Source organism: Narcine bancroftii, chromosome 6, assembly GCF_036971445.1.
Source record: "Narcine bancroftii isolate sNarBan1 chromosome 6, sNarBan1.hap1, whole genome shotgun sequence".
In the NCBI taxonomy this organism is placed as follows: domain Eukaryota; kingdom Metazoa; phylum Chordata; class Chondrichthyes; order Torpediniformes; family Narcinidae; genus Narcine; species Narcine bancroftii.
In genome coordinates, this window is record NC_091474.1 from 71,676,453 (window position 1) to 71,691,622 (window position 15,170).

Sequence of the window (15,170 nt, forward strand, 5' to 3'; positions counted from 1 at the left end):
CAATTATTCTTAATTTCATGACTTTTAAAGCTTTACACAAATTTAACAAAATGTGAATTTCAATCACGTGATCAGAATGTTGATTTAACTACAGCTCTACTCTCAACTGGTTGCACAGGTAGTTTACCTTTCAATACTCACCTGACCTTTGGCATTATTTTAATGCAGTTAACAATTTTACAGACTGAACCTGTTTTACATCAAATAATACCTTCCAAAGATTAGGATGACAGGAAAGTCCAAGGGGACCATGCTCTCATGACCATTGATGGCTTGACCGTTGAGATTGTCAAGTGTATCAACTTCCTTGGAGTGCACTTGGCAGAGAATCTCAACTGGTCCCTTAACACCAGCTCCATAGGCAAGAAGAAAGCCCAGCAGCCCCTCTACTTCCTGTGAAGGCTGAGGAAAGTCCATCTCCTACCCTCCATCCTCACTACATTCTACAGAGGATGTATTGAGAGCATCCTGTGCAACTGCATCACCACCTGGTTTGGAAGCTGTCAGAGGACAATGAAGTCAGCAGAAAGATCATTGGGGGTTCTCTTCCTACCATGAAGAACATCTACAGCACTTGATGCAGGTGAAAGGCAATAAACATTATGAAAGACTTCACACACCACTCATGTAAACTGTTCTCCCTTATGCCATCTGGTAGTAAGTACCTTTGCATTCAGGCCCTTACATCCAGATTGGACAACAGTTTTTTCTCCCAAGCCATCAGACTCCTGAATTCCTAGAACATATGTGGATAGTGTAGCATGGCGTTTTACTGTACACGTCTTAATATTGTGTTTAACATCTACTCTAACATATTTACGTAAATATGCTCCGTGGTCCTGGAGAAACTCTATCTCGTCTTTACCGTGCGAGCACGGAATGAACGATAAACAATGGCGACAACTTGACTTTTTAATTAAATCATAGTATCAAAGTTTAGTGCAAAATTATTATAATTTGGTTGCAATTTAAATGAGATTTTTAGTCAAGGTAAGAATTTAATATATTTTGAAGAAATCTTTCTTGAATGCATGAAAAGAAAATCAAATATGGTCAGTGTAAATAGTAAAGATACACTGGATTGCATGAATTTAGAGGCAGTTGCCAATTTGGTTTTTTTTTAAATAAATTCGGTAGGAGAAAGGTAAGGAAGAAACCAACTAAACTTGACTGCTTCACAGGGAATGGGTCCATAAACTTTAAGGAGTCCTAAGGGAGCCACAGCCAAAAAAAAAGGTAAAGAATTAGAGGCAAGATTCAGAACATGAAGTTCTGTTTCTCAGACCAAAAATCTTTGGATTTAACTTTATATTTAGCTTTATATTAACCTTTTATCAATTCACATCTTACTACACATTACTTTAGAATGTTTCAGACTGGTACCTCATTGAATGAAAGGTGCAAAAGAAAAATTAATTACTGGATCGCAGCAATGAACAACCCTTCCACAATATTTAATGGGCAGAGAGCAGCTCTTAAAATCAATAAATATTAGGACAAACATGGAAGAATAGAACTGGGAAGGTGGAGTTATTAAAAGAAGCCTGCGCATCAGTCTTTCTTAACAAAGTGACAATGTTACAGTGAAGGAAATGGAAGTGGAGAGATTGGATAGGAACAGATAAACCAAGAATGCTTATAAAAAGTTGGCAACACTTCAAAAGTGTGGATGGGATTCATTCTGTACTATTGAGGAACTTAAAAGCTTCAACCATAGTCTTCAAATCTTTCTTAAATAGGTGTTAGATAGACATAATTTCACTTGTGACAGGGCCCCAAACAATCCTACCAAGTTAAGCAACACTTCACGTGAACCTGTGGGGGTCATCTACTGAATCCAGTGATTCGGTCGTAGCCTTCTCGGTATCAGACACAGACTGGGAAATTGTTCTGTGAAGCACCTTCGCTCTGTTCGCAGCAATGGCAGGGATCTCCCATGAACAATCATTCCAATTCCACGCCGCACTCTCCCTCCAATGTGCCTATTCATGGCCTCATGCACTGCCAAACCAAGGCTAAACACAAAATTGGAGAAGCAGCATCAATATTCTGTCTGGGCACTCTTTAACTGGATGGCATTAACATCAACTTCTGAATCTCCGGTTTCCATTAGGCCACTTCCCGATCTCACACCCTTCCTCCAACTCTCCATCCACTTTCCTCTCCATTCTGAGAGTTATCCCCTCCCCGTCACCTCACCTTTTTCCTCTTGTGCGCTCTCACCCATACCAAAAGCTCAAGCCCCATCAGGCTGAGCTCTGGCACCTCAGGGCTGTGTGGACACCCTGCTGCTGTTCACACTGCTGGCTCACGACTGCTCGGTCAGATTCAGTTCTAACAGGAATCATCAAGTTTAAGGATGATTCAACAACAGTTAGTATCATCGTCAACAATGATGAGCAAGGCTAACAGATAGGTTTGGAAGGCTCATAAAAGGGTGCAAGAGCAACCAGAGTCTCAAAGGAGATGATTGTGGATTTCAGGAGGATGATGTTCAACCATTCTCCACTAGACATCAATGGTTCTGTCACGTAGAGCACAAAGTTCCTTGGTGTGCCTAAAACGAATAACCTGGACCCACGACACCTCCACATTAGTGACATAGCAGCACCTACACTTCCTAAGGAGGCGGAGGAGCGCAAGGCTGCCAGCCCCCAGCTTACCAACATTTTACAGGAACACAATGAAAGTAGCTACATTATTGCACGGGCACTGCAAAGCCCTGATCCGCAAGTCAATATGGAGCATCATCAAAAGGGCCAAGAAGGTCACTGGGGTCTTCCTTTCCTCGATTGACATTTACTGGGAGCATTGCACAAATAGGGCTCAAAGAATTATAGAAAACCCTTTCCTTCTAGCACACAGCATCTTTGGTCCACTACCATCAAGGAGGTGGTACAGAAGCATCAAACTCAGGACTGTCAGGCGGGGAAATTACTTCTCCCCGCAGGCGATGAGATTGATGAACAGTATCCTGTAACTGAGTAAATCATCCCAAAATATTTATTTTAACTTGTATCTCTATGCATATTAGCAATTATTATGTACAGTGTTTTGTATAGGTGTGTGCACCGTGGTTGAAAGTGCTATTTTTTTTTAGTGCAGTGAGGTGATAATGAACTTGAAGGAGAATAGCCTGCTACTGATGTACAGTGAGCTGTATCCATCTTTACTCTGGACATTTTTCTCTTGATTCCTCCTTCCCTCTAAAAGATATTTCACTTTCCACCTTTTCTTTTTAGATGTGAACTATAAAGAACTTCCTTGATGGTTTCAACAATATTTTATTATACGTCATTTTTAGATACACACCCTGCCAGTGGGAGCAAGCTAACTTCATTCATGTAAAAGCTCACACCAAAATATAGTTCTCACCAGATACATATGTAAATATATTTACAAGAAGAGCAATTGCTCTCTCGATAGTTTTGGAAAACTAAGGGCATCAAAAATTAACTACAGCACTAATCTAGCAACTCCTTTTTTCTGGACATAATGTTATTTAATATCATAATAGATTGGAGAAGAGTGTTTATTGGTACTACTCTGCTCGGAAGTTTTGTCTGATTCTAGTGCAGATTTTTAACTTGATTATCTTCTCAACTTTTGTGGCAATAAAACTTAAAAATGATGTTAAGAATTATGTTGAAACCTGATTAATTACTGTATGTAGTTGAAAAAGTTCCAGATACGTGACCCAACAGCAAATTTATATTTTAAATATTGTGTTCAGCACTTGCTAGCCATGACGTTAATTCAAGCAAACTGCATCACACATCAAGGCGGTAACCTGCATTCTTTCTGTACATGCTTCAGCAGAAAAGCGAAAAAAGTAAGCTTACCTTCTACAAGGGAGAATGAAGAAGAAACAAGGAAAAGGGTAAAAAAATAAGATGTTTGTAATGATCAAAGAAGAAAAAGAATGTTAAAGAAAATTTACAAAACAAGCTATCTTTTCCATCACAAAATGTGATGGAGAAGTTTACATAATTTTCTGAGATCATCATCATTTTTTCAGTAACACAAACAAATAATAACAATGGAATAAATTAGGCTGCTTGTAAAATTGATGGCTTTTTTCAAATTCATAATCTCTGGGCCAGCTGACCAATATACACCAGAAGAGAAACCATGCTACCTTGAGACAGGAACTTCACCTTCACACATCATGGGGACTTGCTATTATACTGTACTCTTCTTCCATAAAAGGTGAATAAACAGGATTCAAAACTATCATTTGTTTACAGCCCAATTAAATAAATACTTAAAAAGACAAATAAGTTGAATTTCAACAGATTATTTTTCAGTGAAACATGAAAATGAAAAAGATGGAATAATATAAAGATTTCGACTACAAAGACTCAAGTGCAGGTACATAAATATTACTAGTATCAGATAATGATTACTCTCTTAAAAAAATGACAAAGAATATCACACTTCAATAGATAAGTTACAAGCACCTCACTTGCTGAAATAATTTCCAAAATATACTTGTATTATGTTCCATTAAGAGTTTCAAACTTACCTTACTTGCCCACGCATCTTCGTCCCAAGATGTCAGCTGCAACACACGAATTATCTCATTGATTTCAGTACTCATTTTTTCCACAGTGAAGTTACGGTTCTTTAAAGCTTCTTCCACTCCTTGGCTTTTGAACTGTTTTGTAGTCACAAAAATCTTTATAGCTACAAAATAGAAATATTTAAATATGACATTTAAAGCAATACAATAATAAAATCAAGTTTATTGTCATCTGATTGCACAAATACAACTCAACAGCATTCTCCTGTCCTCAGTGCAAAACATGCAGACACAGCCAGATGCAACACACATACAGACACAAAATACAGTTACAAACATGTGTATGTGTATTGTGTTTTAAAAAATGAACACGATTCATTACAACCTTATTTTTTGTTTTGTTTTTTTCTTTTTCAATCTTTTTATTATTATTATAATTTATAAACACATACAGTTCAAAGAGATATAAAAAAATACATAGTAAGTAATGAATTAATACAGAGATATTAAACAATAATATTACAGAATAAAAATATATCATTAAAAAAAATTTTTGATCAGTTTAGGGTGTGAACTATCTCTAAAAAAAAGATATAATTAATAACAATATATGAAAAAAGAGAAAAAAAAACCCAAAAAAAAAAAAAAACAAATCTGAATTAAAAAAAACTTTAAAAAAAACCTACAAATATAGCTAAACCACGCCGATCACTCTGATCTCATCTTACAGCCCAATTATCATACATAATCATAGAAAGAAAACAGAGCCAGATCAACTCACCACAAATGAAAATATTGAATAAATGGTCGCCAGGTTAACTCAAACTTAGAAGGGGATTCAGAGACAGAGTTTCTAATTTTCTCTAAATTTAAACATAGTATAGTTTGGGTAAACCATTGGAAAACAGTGGGAGGATTTACCTCTTTCCAATTTAATAGTATAGATCTTCTAGCCATTAGTGTAAGAAAAGCAATCAAACGATCCGCAGGAAGAGATAAATAAGTCAAATCTATCATAGGTAATCCAAAAATTGCAGTAATGGGATGTGGTTGTAAATCAATATTCAAAACAGTAGATATAATGGAAAAAATTTCCATCCAATAATTCTGTAAAGAGGGACAGGACCAAAACATATGTGTAAGGGAAGCTATTTCCAATTGACATTTATCACATATAGGATCGATATGAGAATAAAAGCGATGGAGTTTATCTTTAGACATATGAGCTCTATGAACAACTTTAAACTGTATTAGTGAATGTTTTGTACATAGAGAAGAAGAGTTTACCAGTCGCAGAATTTTATTCCAATTTTCATTAGAAATATGAAGGTTGAGTTCTCTTTCCCAATCATTTTTAAACTTTTCAAAAGTCCCAGAATTTATTTTTGTAATTATATTATATAATTTAGATATCACACCTTTTGGAGGGAATTTTGAATATAGTATATCCTCTAAAACAGTCGTAGTCTCCCGATTGGGAAAAGAGGGTAAAGTCGAAACTAAGAAACTCCTAATCTACAAATATCGAAAGAAATGAGATCGAGGTAAATCATATTTCATGGATAATTGTTCAAATGACATGAAAGAGTTATCCAAGAATAAATCCGAAAAGCATGTTATACCTTTAACTTTCCAGAGTAAATAAGCTTGATCAATTAGAGAGGGATGAAAAAGGAAATTTAGTACAATAGGAGTTTCCAAGATAAAATGACTTAGGCCAAAAAATCTCCAGAATTGAAACCATATACGTAGTGTATGTTTAGCCATTGGATTATCAATTTGTTTATATAATTTAGTAAGAGTAAAAGGGAGAGCAGCTCCCAAAATAGAGCTAATTGAAAAATTTTGTATCGGTTTAATTTCTAAATTTACCCAATGGGGATTTAGAGATAATTCTGAATAATTCAACCAATACCTTAAGTAACTAATATTAATTGCCCAGTAATAAATTCTAAAGTTGGGTAATGCCAACCCTCCCTCGAGTTTAGATTTCTGTAAATATTTTTTCCCCAATCTAGGATTCTTGTTTTGCCAGATATACGAGGACAATTTAGAATCGACCTTATCAAAAAAAGATTTAGGAACAAAAATAGGTATAGCTTGGAATATATATAAAAATTTAGGTAAGATCATCATCTTAATAGCATTAATTCGGCCTATCATGGATAGGGATAATGGTGACCAATTGGTAAGTAAACTGCCGATCAGGTCCAATAGAGGGAAAAAATTAGTCCTAAACAAATCTTTATGTTTTTTAGTAATCTTAATCCCTAAATATATAAAATGGTCTCTAGCTATTTTAAAAGGTAAACTATCATAAATAGGGACCCATCCATTAAAATGCAATAATTCACTTTTATTTAAATTCAGTTTATATCCCGAAAAATTACTAAATTGGGCTAATAAAGATAAAACTGCAGGAATAGAATTTTCAGGATTGGAAATATATAACAATAAATCATCTGCATATAGTGATACTTTATGAATATCCCTGCAACGAATAATACCAGTAATATTGGGTGCTTCTCTGATAGCAATTGCCAAAGGTTCTAAAGCTAAGTTAAATAATAAAGGGCTAAGGGGGCACCCTTGCCTGGTGCCCCGAAATAAACAAAAATATGGCGATCTTTGGGTATTAGTAAAAACCGAGGCAACTGGGGAATTATAAAGAAGTTTAATCCAAGATATAAATATCGGACTAAAATTAAATTTTTCAAGAACTGTAAATAAATAAGGCCATTCTACTCTATCGAAGGCCTTCTCAGCATCTAGTGAAATAACACATTCTGAAGACTTATGTGAAGGAGTGTAAATAATATTCATCAATCTTCTAATATTAAAGGAGGAATAACGATTTTTAATGAATCCAGTCTGGTCTTCAGAGATAATATATGGTAATATCTTCTCTAGCCTTGTCGCTAGAATTTTAGAGAAGATCTTAGAATCAACATTCAACAAAGAAATAGGTCTATAAGAAGAACATTCGGTCGGGTCTTTATTTTTTTTCAAGATTAGAGAAATCGTAGCTCTGTAAAATGATTGTGGTAGTTTACCCAATGTGATAGATTCATCAAACATCTTAATCAGCCAGGGAGAGAGAGTAGAAGAAAAAGCTTTATAAAATTCCACAGAATATCCATCGGGACCTGGTCCTTTCCCCGAGTTCAGTGAGAAAATAGTATTATTGATCTCCGAATCTGTAATGGGTTTACTTAATTCTAAGTTATCTTGAGGTAATACTTTTGGGAATTTCAAATGTTCTAAAAAATTAAACATATTACTAAGGTCTTGAGGGGATTCTGTACTATATAAGGACGTATAAAAATTTTGGAAAGATTGATTTATCTCTTCCTGGTTAACAGTCAGTTCTCCATTCTGTTTGCGAATCTCCACAATTTGGCGTCTAGCTGAAATATTCTTCAGATGATTAGCCAACAGTTTACCCGATTTCTCACTATGCACATAAAAATCAGATTTAGATCTAATTAGCTGGTTTTCAATTGAAGATGTAAGTAACAAATTATATTCCATCTGCAGTTCAATTCTTTGTTTGTAAAGTTCTTCAGTAGGATCAGTCACATATTTCTTATCAATGTCTTTAATCTTCTCAACCAATAGATGAATCTTGTTTTTGATGCATTTCTTCAAAGCTAGTGAGTAAGAAATAATTTGACCACGAATATAAGCCTTGAATGTATCCCACAATATTCCATAAGAAATTTCCGTAGTGTAATTTGTTGAAAAGAAAAAGTTAATTTGTTCTTTCATAAATTTAACAAAGTCTAAATCTTGCAATAATGTAACATCAAAACGCCAGTGTTTAATAGTAGAAACAGAGTCTTTGAATTTAAGAGAGAGTTGTAATGGAGAGTGATCCGAAATGGCTATAATGTCATACTTACAAGCAGTTACAAGTGGAATAAAACGTGAATCAATAAAAAAGTGATCAATTCTCGAGTATGAATGGTATACATGAGAAAAAAAGGAAAACTCTTTATCTGTCGGGTGAAGAAATCTCCAAATATCAACAGCTCCAGAGTTAGTAAGGAAAGAGTTAATATATGTAGCCGATTTATTCGGTAGGAGCTGTGAAGGTTTCGACCTATCTAGCAGGGGATTCAGACAACAGTTAGAATCCCCACCCATTATTAAATGATATTCATTTAGATTGGGTAAAATAGTAAACAAAGATCTAAAAAACTCAGGGTGATCTACATTCGGGGCATAAACATTAACCATGACAACCTTAATATTGAATAATAACCCAGTAACCAATAAAAATCTGCCGTTAGGGTCTACAGTGATGTCATGTCGAACAAATGTAATAGAGGGATCAATAAAAATAGATACACCTCGAGTCTTAGAGCATGAGTTGGCATGAAATTGTGGGCCTTTCCAAGATTTAAAAAAAACGCAGATTATCCTCCTTCCTCACATGAGTCTCCTGTAAAAAAATAATCTGTGCTTTCAGTCTCTGGAATACTTTAAAGACCTTCCTCCTTTTAAACATGTTGTTTAGACCATTAGCATTCCAAGAGACAAAATTAATGTTTTGATCCATTACTTAGGTCAACCCTCCAGTATATAAAGGGTTAACCAAAGCAGGGACCCATGCGCCCGGAAGAAGAATTAAGATATAAGGAAGGACCGGAAATGACGACGTGTCAGCCATATCTCTAGTTCTAAAAGAAAAATCAAGAAAAAACAAAAGAAGATGAAACATAAGAACCCCTGAAGGAAAAACAAAACCCACCCCCCACCCACAAAGCCCCCCATCTGACCAGAGAGTGATCAGAGAAAGAAGAGATAGTACTAAACCTACCCCCATGTCTTCAGACGGCAGCTCCTAATATTAAGATAAGATCCACCACCTAAACTTATAAAAAGGATAACTCAAGCTAAAATCAAATACTAAATATTGAAAGAAAAATATTTAAAAAGAAATAAAAGAAAAATCGTAATTGTGTAGTACCTACTGATAAAACAAAGTCATAAAGAGTTAAATCATTTTAAAATTAGTTTATGAAGAAAGACAAAGAGAAAATGGCGAATGTAAAAAAAACATGAAAAGTTTTAATAAACAAAAGATTAAAAAATCGCCATTTTCAGTAATTCAGAAATAAAATAGTAAAGAATATAATCATATTATTAGTATAGATTCTTCTTTCTTTGGCTTGGCTTCGCGGACGAAGATTTATGGAGGGGGTAAAAAGTCCACGTCAGCTGCAGGCTCGTTTGTGGCTGACAAGTCCGATGCGGGACAGGCAGACACGATTGCAGCGGTTGCAGGGGAAAATTGGTTGGTTGGGGTTGGGTGTTGGGTTTTTCCTCCTTTGACTTTTGTCAGTGAGGTGGGCTCTGCGGTCTTCTTCAAAGGAGGTTGCTGCCCGCCAAACTGTGAGGCGCCAAGATGCACAGTTTGAGGCGTTATCAGCTCACTGGCGGTGGTCAATGTGGCAGGCACCAAGAGATTTCTTTAGGCAGTCCTTGTACCTTTTCTTTGGTGCACCTCTGTCACGGTGGCCAGTGGAGAGCTCGCCATATAACACGATCTTGGGAAGGCAATGGTCCTCCATTCTGGAGATGTGACCCATCCAGCGCAGCTGGATCTTCAGCAGCGTGGACTCGATGCTGTCGACCTCTGCCATCTCGAGTACTTCGACGTTAGGGATGAAAGCGCTCCAATGGATGTTGAGGATGGAGCGGAGACAACGCTGGTGGAAGCGTTCTAGGAGCCGTAGGTGGTGCCGGTAGAGGACCCATGATTCGGAGCCGAACAGGAGTGTGGGTATGACAACGGCTCTGTATACGCTTATCTTTGTGAGGTTTTTCAGTTGGTTGTTTTTCTAGACTCTTTTGTGTAGTCTTCCAAAGGCGCTATTTGCCTTGGCGAGTCTGTTGTCTATCTCATTGTCGATCCTTGCATCTGATGAAATGGTGCAGCCGAGATAGGTAAACTGGTTGACCGTTTTGAGTTTTGTGTGCCCGATGGAGATGTGGGGGGGCTGGTAGTCATGGTGGGGAGCTGGCTGATGGAGGACCTCAGTTTTCTTCAGGCTGACTTCCAGGCCAAACATTTTGGCAGTTTCCGCAAAGCAGGACGTCAAGCGCTGAAGAGCTGGCTCTGAATGGGCAACTAAAGCGGCATCGTCTGCAAAGAGTAGTTCACGAACAAGTTTCTCTTGTGTCTTGGTGTGAGCTTGCAGGCGCCTCAGATTGAAGAGACTGCCATCCGTGCGGTACCGGATGTAAACAGCGTCTTCATTGTTGGGGTCTTTCATGGCTTGGTTCAGCATCATGCTGAAGAAGATTGAAAAGAGGGTTGGTGCGAGAACACAGCCTTGCTTCACGCCATTGTTAATGGAGAAGGGTTCAGAGAGCTCATTGCTGTATCTGACCCGACCTTGTTGGTTTTCGTGCAGTTGGATAATCATGTTGAGGAACATACACTTATATATTTTTTAAAAAAATTCTCACAGAGGAGAAAGAAAATATATAAAAATGTGTTAAAGATGAACAGGATAATTAGAGCTATAATGATCTATTACTTTTCGAATGGTCAGAAATCAGAATCTGACTATTAACCTGAAAAAGACCAATATCTACCGCATTTTTTAATCGGTCACTCGGGCTGAGAGGTCGCGCTAGACGGGAAATTAGCCGACAGGTAGTTCCATGCTGCAGACACGGAGTCGAATATTTGACGAGCTTGGTTCTCCGGAGAAATCCTGAGCCTCGCAGGACACAGGAGTGCAGGTTTCAGTTTCTTCTCAAAACATTCGGACATCATATCTTTAAACAGTCTTCGAGCGCGTACTACCTCCGGACTAAAATCTTCATAGGCTCTTAGACTAAAGCCACGAACAGTCACATTTCCAAGTCTTCTGGCTGTACGAATCAATCTATCCTTTGTACTCACGTAATGCATACGGACCATCACCACTCTGGGTTTGGAAGCTTCAGCATTTCGGTTCCAGATATGATGTACTCTATCAAGTAGCGGTGGATCAGCAGGGAATTCGGATGGGTATGCTTCTTTTAAAAGCTCGGCAAAAAACGTCAGGAGATTTCCTTTCTCAATGCCATCAGGAATTCCAACCAAACGAATATTTTGTCTTCTGGAACGGTTCTCTGAATCAATGCTTTTCAGCTGGAGTGCTTCTAGTTGTTTAATTGCTTTGAAAAGTTTCTGTTCGACCTCAGTCAGTCTAATCTCTTTTTGTTGAACTTCAGTTTGAAGAGCTGCAATTAAGGTATGTTGTTTTTTGGTTTCAGCTTCTGAGGCAATTAAAGCTGTACGAAGTTCAGCTAGGTCTTTTTTGCGACAAACATCTTTGAATTCATCACGAAAGAATTTTAAAAAGTCAGTGAAGGTCATCTCACTTAGTTTAATGTCTGGTTGTTTCTTCTCGGCCGTTACCTTCTTCTGCCCGGGTTTTAGCTCGTGTAGCTTTTCCTTCAGTCATTTCTTCAAAATTTTCAGACTCAAGTATAATTAGAGAAATAATAAAGATCTTTCTGACTTCTGTGAAGTTAGCTCAAAGGTGGATACAGGTTAAAAATAGTATATTTTATGGAGCAAAAACCAAAACGTGTTCACTCCATGAGCACCACCTGGAGACTCCCCATTACAACCTTGATTTCACCTGCAAATTAACTAGAAATTTTAATAACTGATATCCCAAATCACTATTAGTGAGGCAATTTACTAAAACATAAATTTGATTGAGCAAACACTTATGAAAGTAATAGTTACAAAAAAAGGTATTTAGGGACTCAAATCTGATATGTTTGTCAACTGGAAAAATGATTTAAAGTTGCAGTGGATAGGTGGAGAGCTTAAAAAATTAAAATCATATGAAGTAGGAGCAGAATTAGAACATTCAGCCTATCAAATCTACTCCACTATTCAAATCACAGCTAATGCATTCTTCCTTTCAATCCCATTCTCCAGCATTCACCCCATAACCTTTGACGCCCTTACTAATCAAGAACCCATCAACCTCAGCTTTAAATCTACCCAATGACTTTGCCTCCACAACCATCTTTGGTAACTAATTACACAGATTCACCATCCCCTAGCTGAAGGAATTTCTCCTCGTCCCTGTTCTAAAGGGATGTCCTTTTATTCTAAGGTTGTGCCCTCTGGTCCTAGGCTCGCCACTTCCACCTTTCGATATTCAGTGTTTTTCAATGAAATTCCACCTCATCTAATCTTCAGTGAGTACAGACCCAGAGTCATCAAAATCTCCTCATATTTTAACCCTCTCATCCCCGGGATCATTCTGATAAACCTCCTCTAGACTGTCTGTGACGCCAGCATCACCTTCATTATATATGGGGCCAAAACTGCTCACAATACTCCAAATGTGGTCTGACGCACGTCTTATAAGGTCTCAGCATTACATCTTTGCTTTTAGATTCTATCCCTCTTGAAATAGATAACATTGCATTTGTCTTATTGACTTAACCTGCAAGTTAATTCTACACGAGGACTCCAAGCCACTTGAAACCTCCACTTTCTTAATTTTCTACCCATTGAGAAGAGTCTATATCTTTATTCCTTCCCCCAATCTGCAAGACCATACACTTCTCTACACTGTACCCCATCAGCCACTTCTTTGTCCATTTTCCCAAACTTTCAAGCCCCTCTGCAGACTCCCTGCTTCCTCAACATGACCCATGCCTCCACCGATCTTCCTATCATTTGCAAATCTGGCCTCAAAGCCATCGTTTCCATCTAAATCTTTTCTTTTAAAAATATTTATATTGAGTTTAATATAAATAAACATGTATAGTCATCAAGTAATATCATACAATGTCATACCATATACATTCCATATATCTTAAGACATCTAATTCTAATATATATTAATTAGCAATTAATCCATTTCTCATAATGTGTCCAATATTGAATAAAAAAATAAATGGAACAAAATTGAAAATCACTTTATATAGATAAAGGTGTATTTTCATCTTATTTATTAATATGATCCCTGATAACCACACATAAACCCATATTTATGTACCGTATATTTCAGCATACAGGTCAACCGGCGTTCAAGTTGACCCTCTTTTTTCAGGCTGTCTGGGCCTTCCAGAAACAACCCTAATTTTTTTTTTTAAACCCACCAATTTCAAATAACAAAGCTGTAAATTACCAAGTTTTTAAAAACCTCAGCATACCGGCAGGAGCAGCAACCGCCTACAGAGCTGGGACTCAACATCATGCTCCTGGCAGTAGCAGAAACGTTGGCCTACCAGAGAGCAGCGCGACGGTGACCTCAGGGTCTTGGGTAGCAGTTATGGTGGCACCCAGCGGTGGGGAGGTGGTGGGAAGTGGCAGCACCAGCAGTGGGGAAGTGCTTCCATCGATTTATACACTGAACTGATGTAATTTGGTTTTGTTGGTGAATTTAAAGTCTCAAAAGTATATCCGCCATATAAATTCCACCCTCTCCACCCCCCCACCTTTTTGAGATTTTTTTTTTAGCATTTCTCTACTCAACTTAAACTCAACCAAAATATGCGATATATATTCTAAAACTGTTTTTTAAAAAATCAAAATAATCTGACTAATCTAACCCCCTCCCTCTAACCAAGATTAACTTGTAGAAAATGTAAAGTTATGGATAAAATAGCGACTCCAGACAATGGATTGAGAGCCCCAGGAGCCTCCAGACTTCTTAATTTTCCCGATTATATAAAAGTCCATGAAATTCAAATTGAAACTTTCCATCTTGAATGTTGTATCTAATTTTCTCCAAGCTTAAATAAGACCTACTCTGCGTCTGAGTAGGTGAAGAGTCATCTTTCCATTTCAATAAAATTGCTCATCTGGCTATCAGTGTGGTAAAAACCAAAGTTTTCTCTTGGGTTTGCAGACAAGAGGTATATTCTGTTCTCGAGAAAAAACAAACAACACAGGCATGGTTCTATTTTGATCTTAAAAATCATTGATAAAGTTTGGAAAATATTGTCCCAACATTTTTCTAAATTGGGGCACTCCCAAAAATATGAATCAATGAAGCTTCAAAAATTTTAAACTTCTCACATAGTGGATCAACCAACATCTGCATAAAAATGAAATAATTTTGAGTTTGGACATTTGTATTCTATGTACCACCTTAATTTGTAATAAACAATGCCTTACACAAAATGAGGAATCATTAATCAAACTAAGAGTCGAGTACCAATCGTCATCTGAAAATGTTATATTCAAATCATCCCAGCTATTGAGGCTGATCTTAAATAATTTACATGCCACACGAAAAGTAGCGGATCCAACAGCCATCCAAAAAGGCCTCCTGTATTCCCATTCTTTGCCCTTTGCAATGCTCTCTCCACGCTAATATATTTCCCATAATATCATGCCTTCCTATCTTGTTTAGCAGCCTTATTTGCAGTGCCTTGTCAATGTTCTTCTGAAAATCCAAATACACAAAATACACCGACACTCCTTTGTCCTGTTCATTATTCCTCAAAGGATTCCAACAGATTATTTATCCAAGCAACATCTCCTCTGACTTTGGCCAATTTTACATTTTAACTTTAACAATAGAAAAGACACTCATTCTCGCCACTTAAAATCCCTGCTATCAAATTATACTCATTTAACCTACCAACCCCATACATTTTGAGGGTAGTA

The 15,170-nt window shown here is 37.1% G+C and overlaps 1 protein-coding gene across 2 annotated transcripts in view; it reads right to left on the reverse strand.

The window, feature by feature from the left end:
- Positions 1-15,170, reverse strand: part of LOC138736186 (vinculin) — a 114,920-nt gene that overhangs the window by 49,904 nt on the left and 49,846 nt on the right. For both annotated transcript variants that reach the window (XM_069885265.1, XM_069885264.1), the window contains exon 6: positions 4,526-4,686. In XM_069885265.1, coding sequence (XP_069741366.1) covers positions 4,526-4,686 — 161 coding nt within the window. The remainder of the gene's footprint in view (positions 1-4,525; positions 4,687-15,170) is intronic.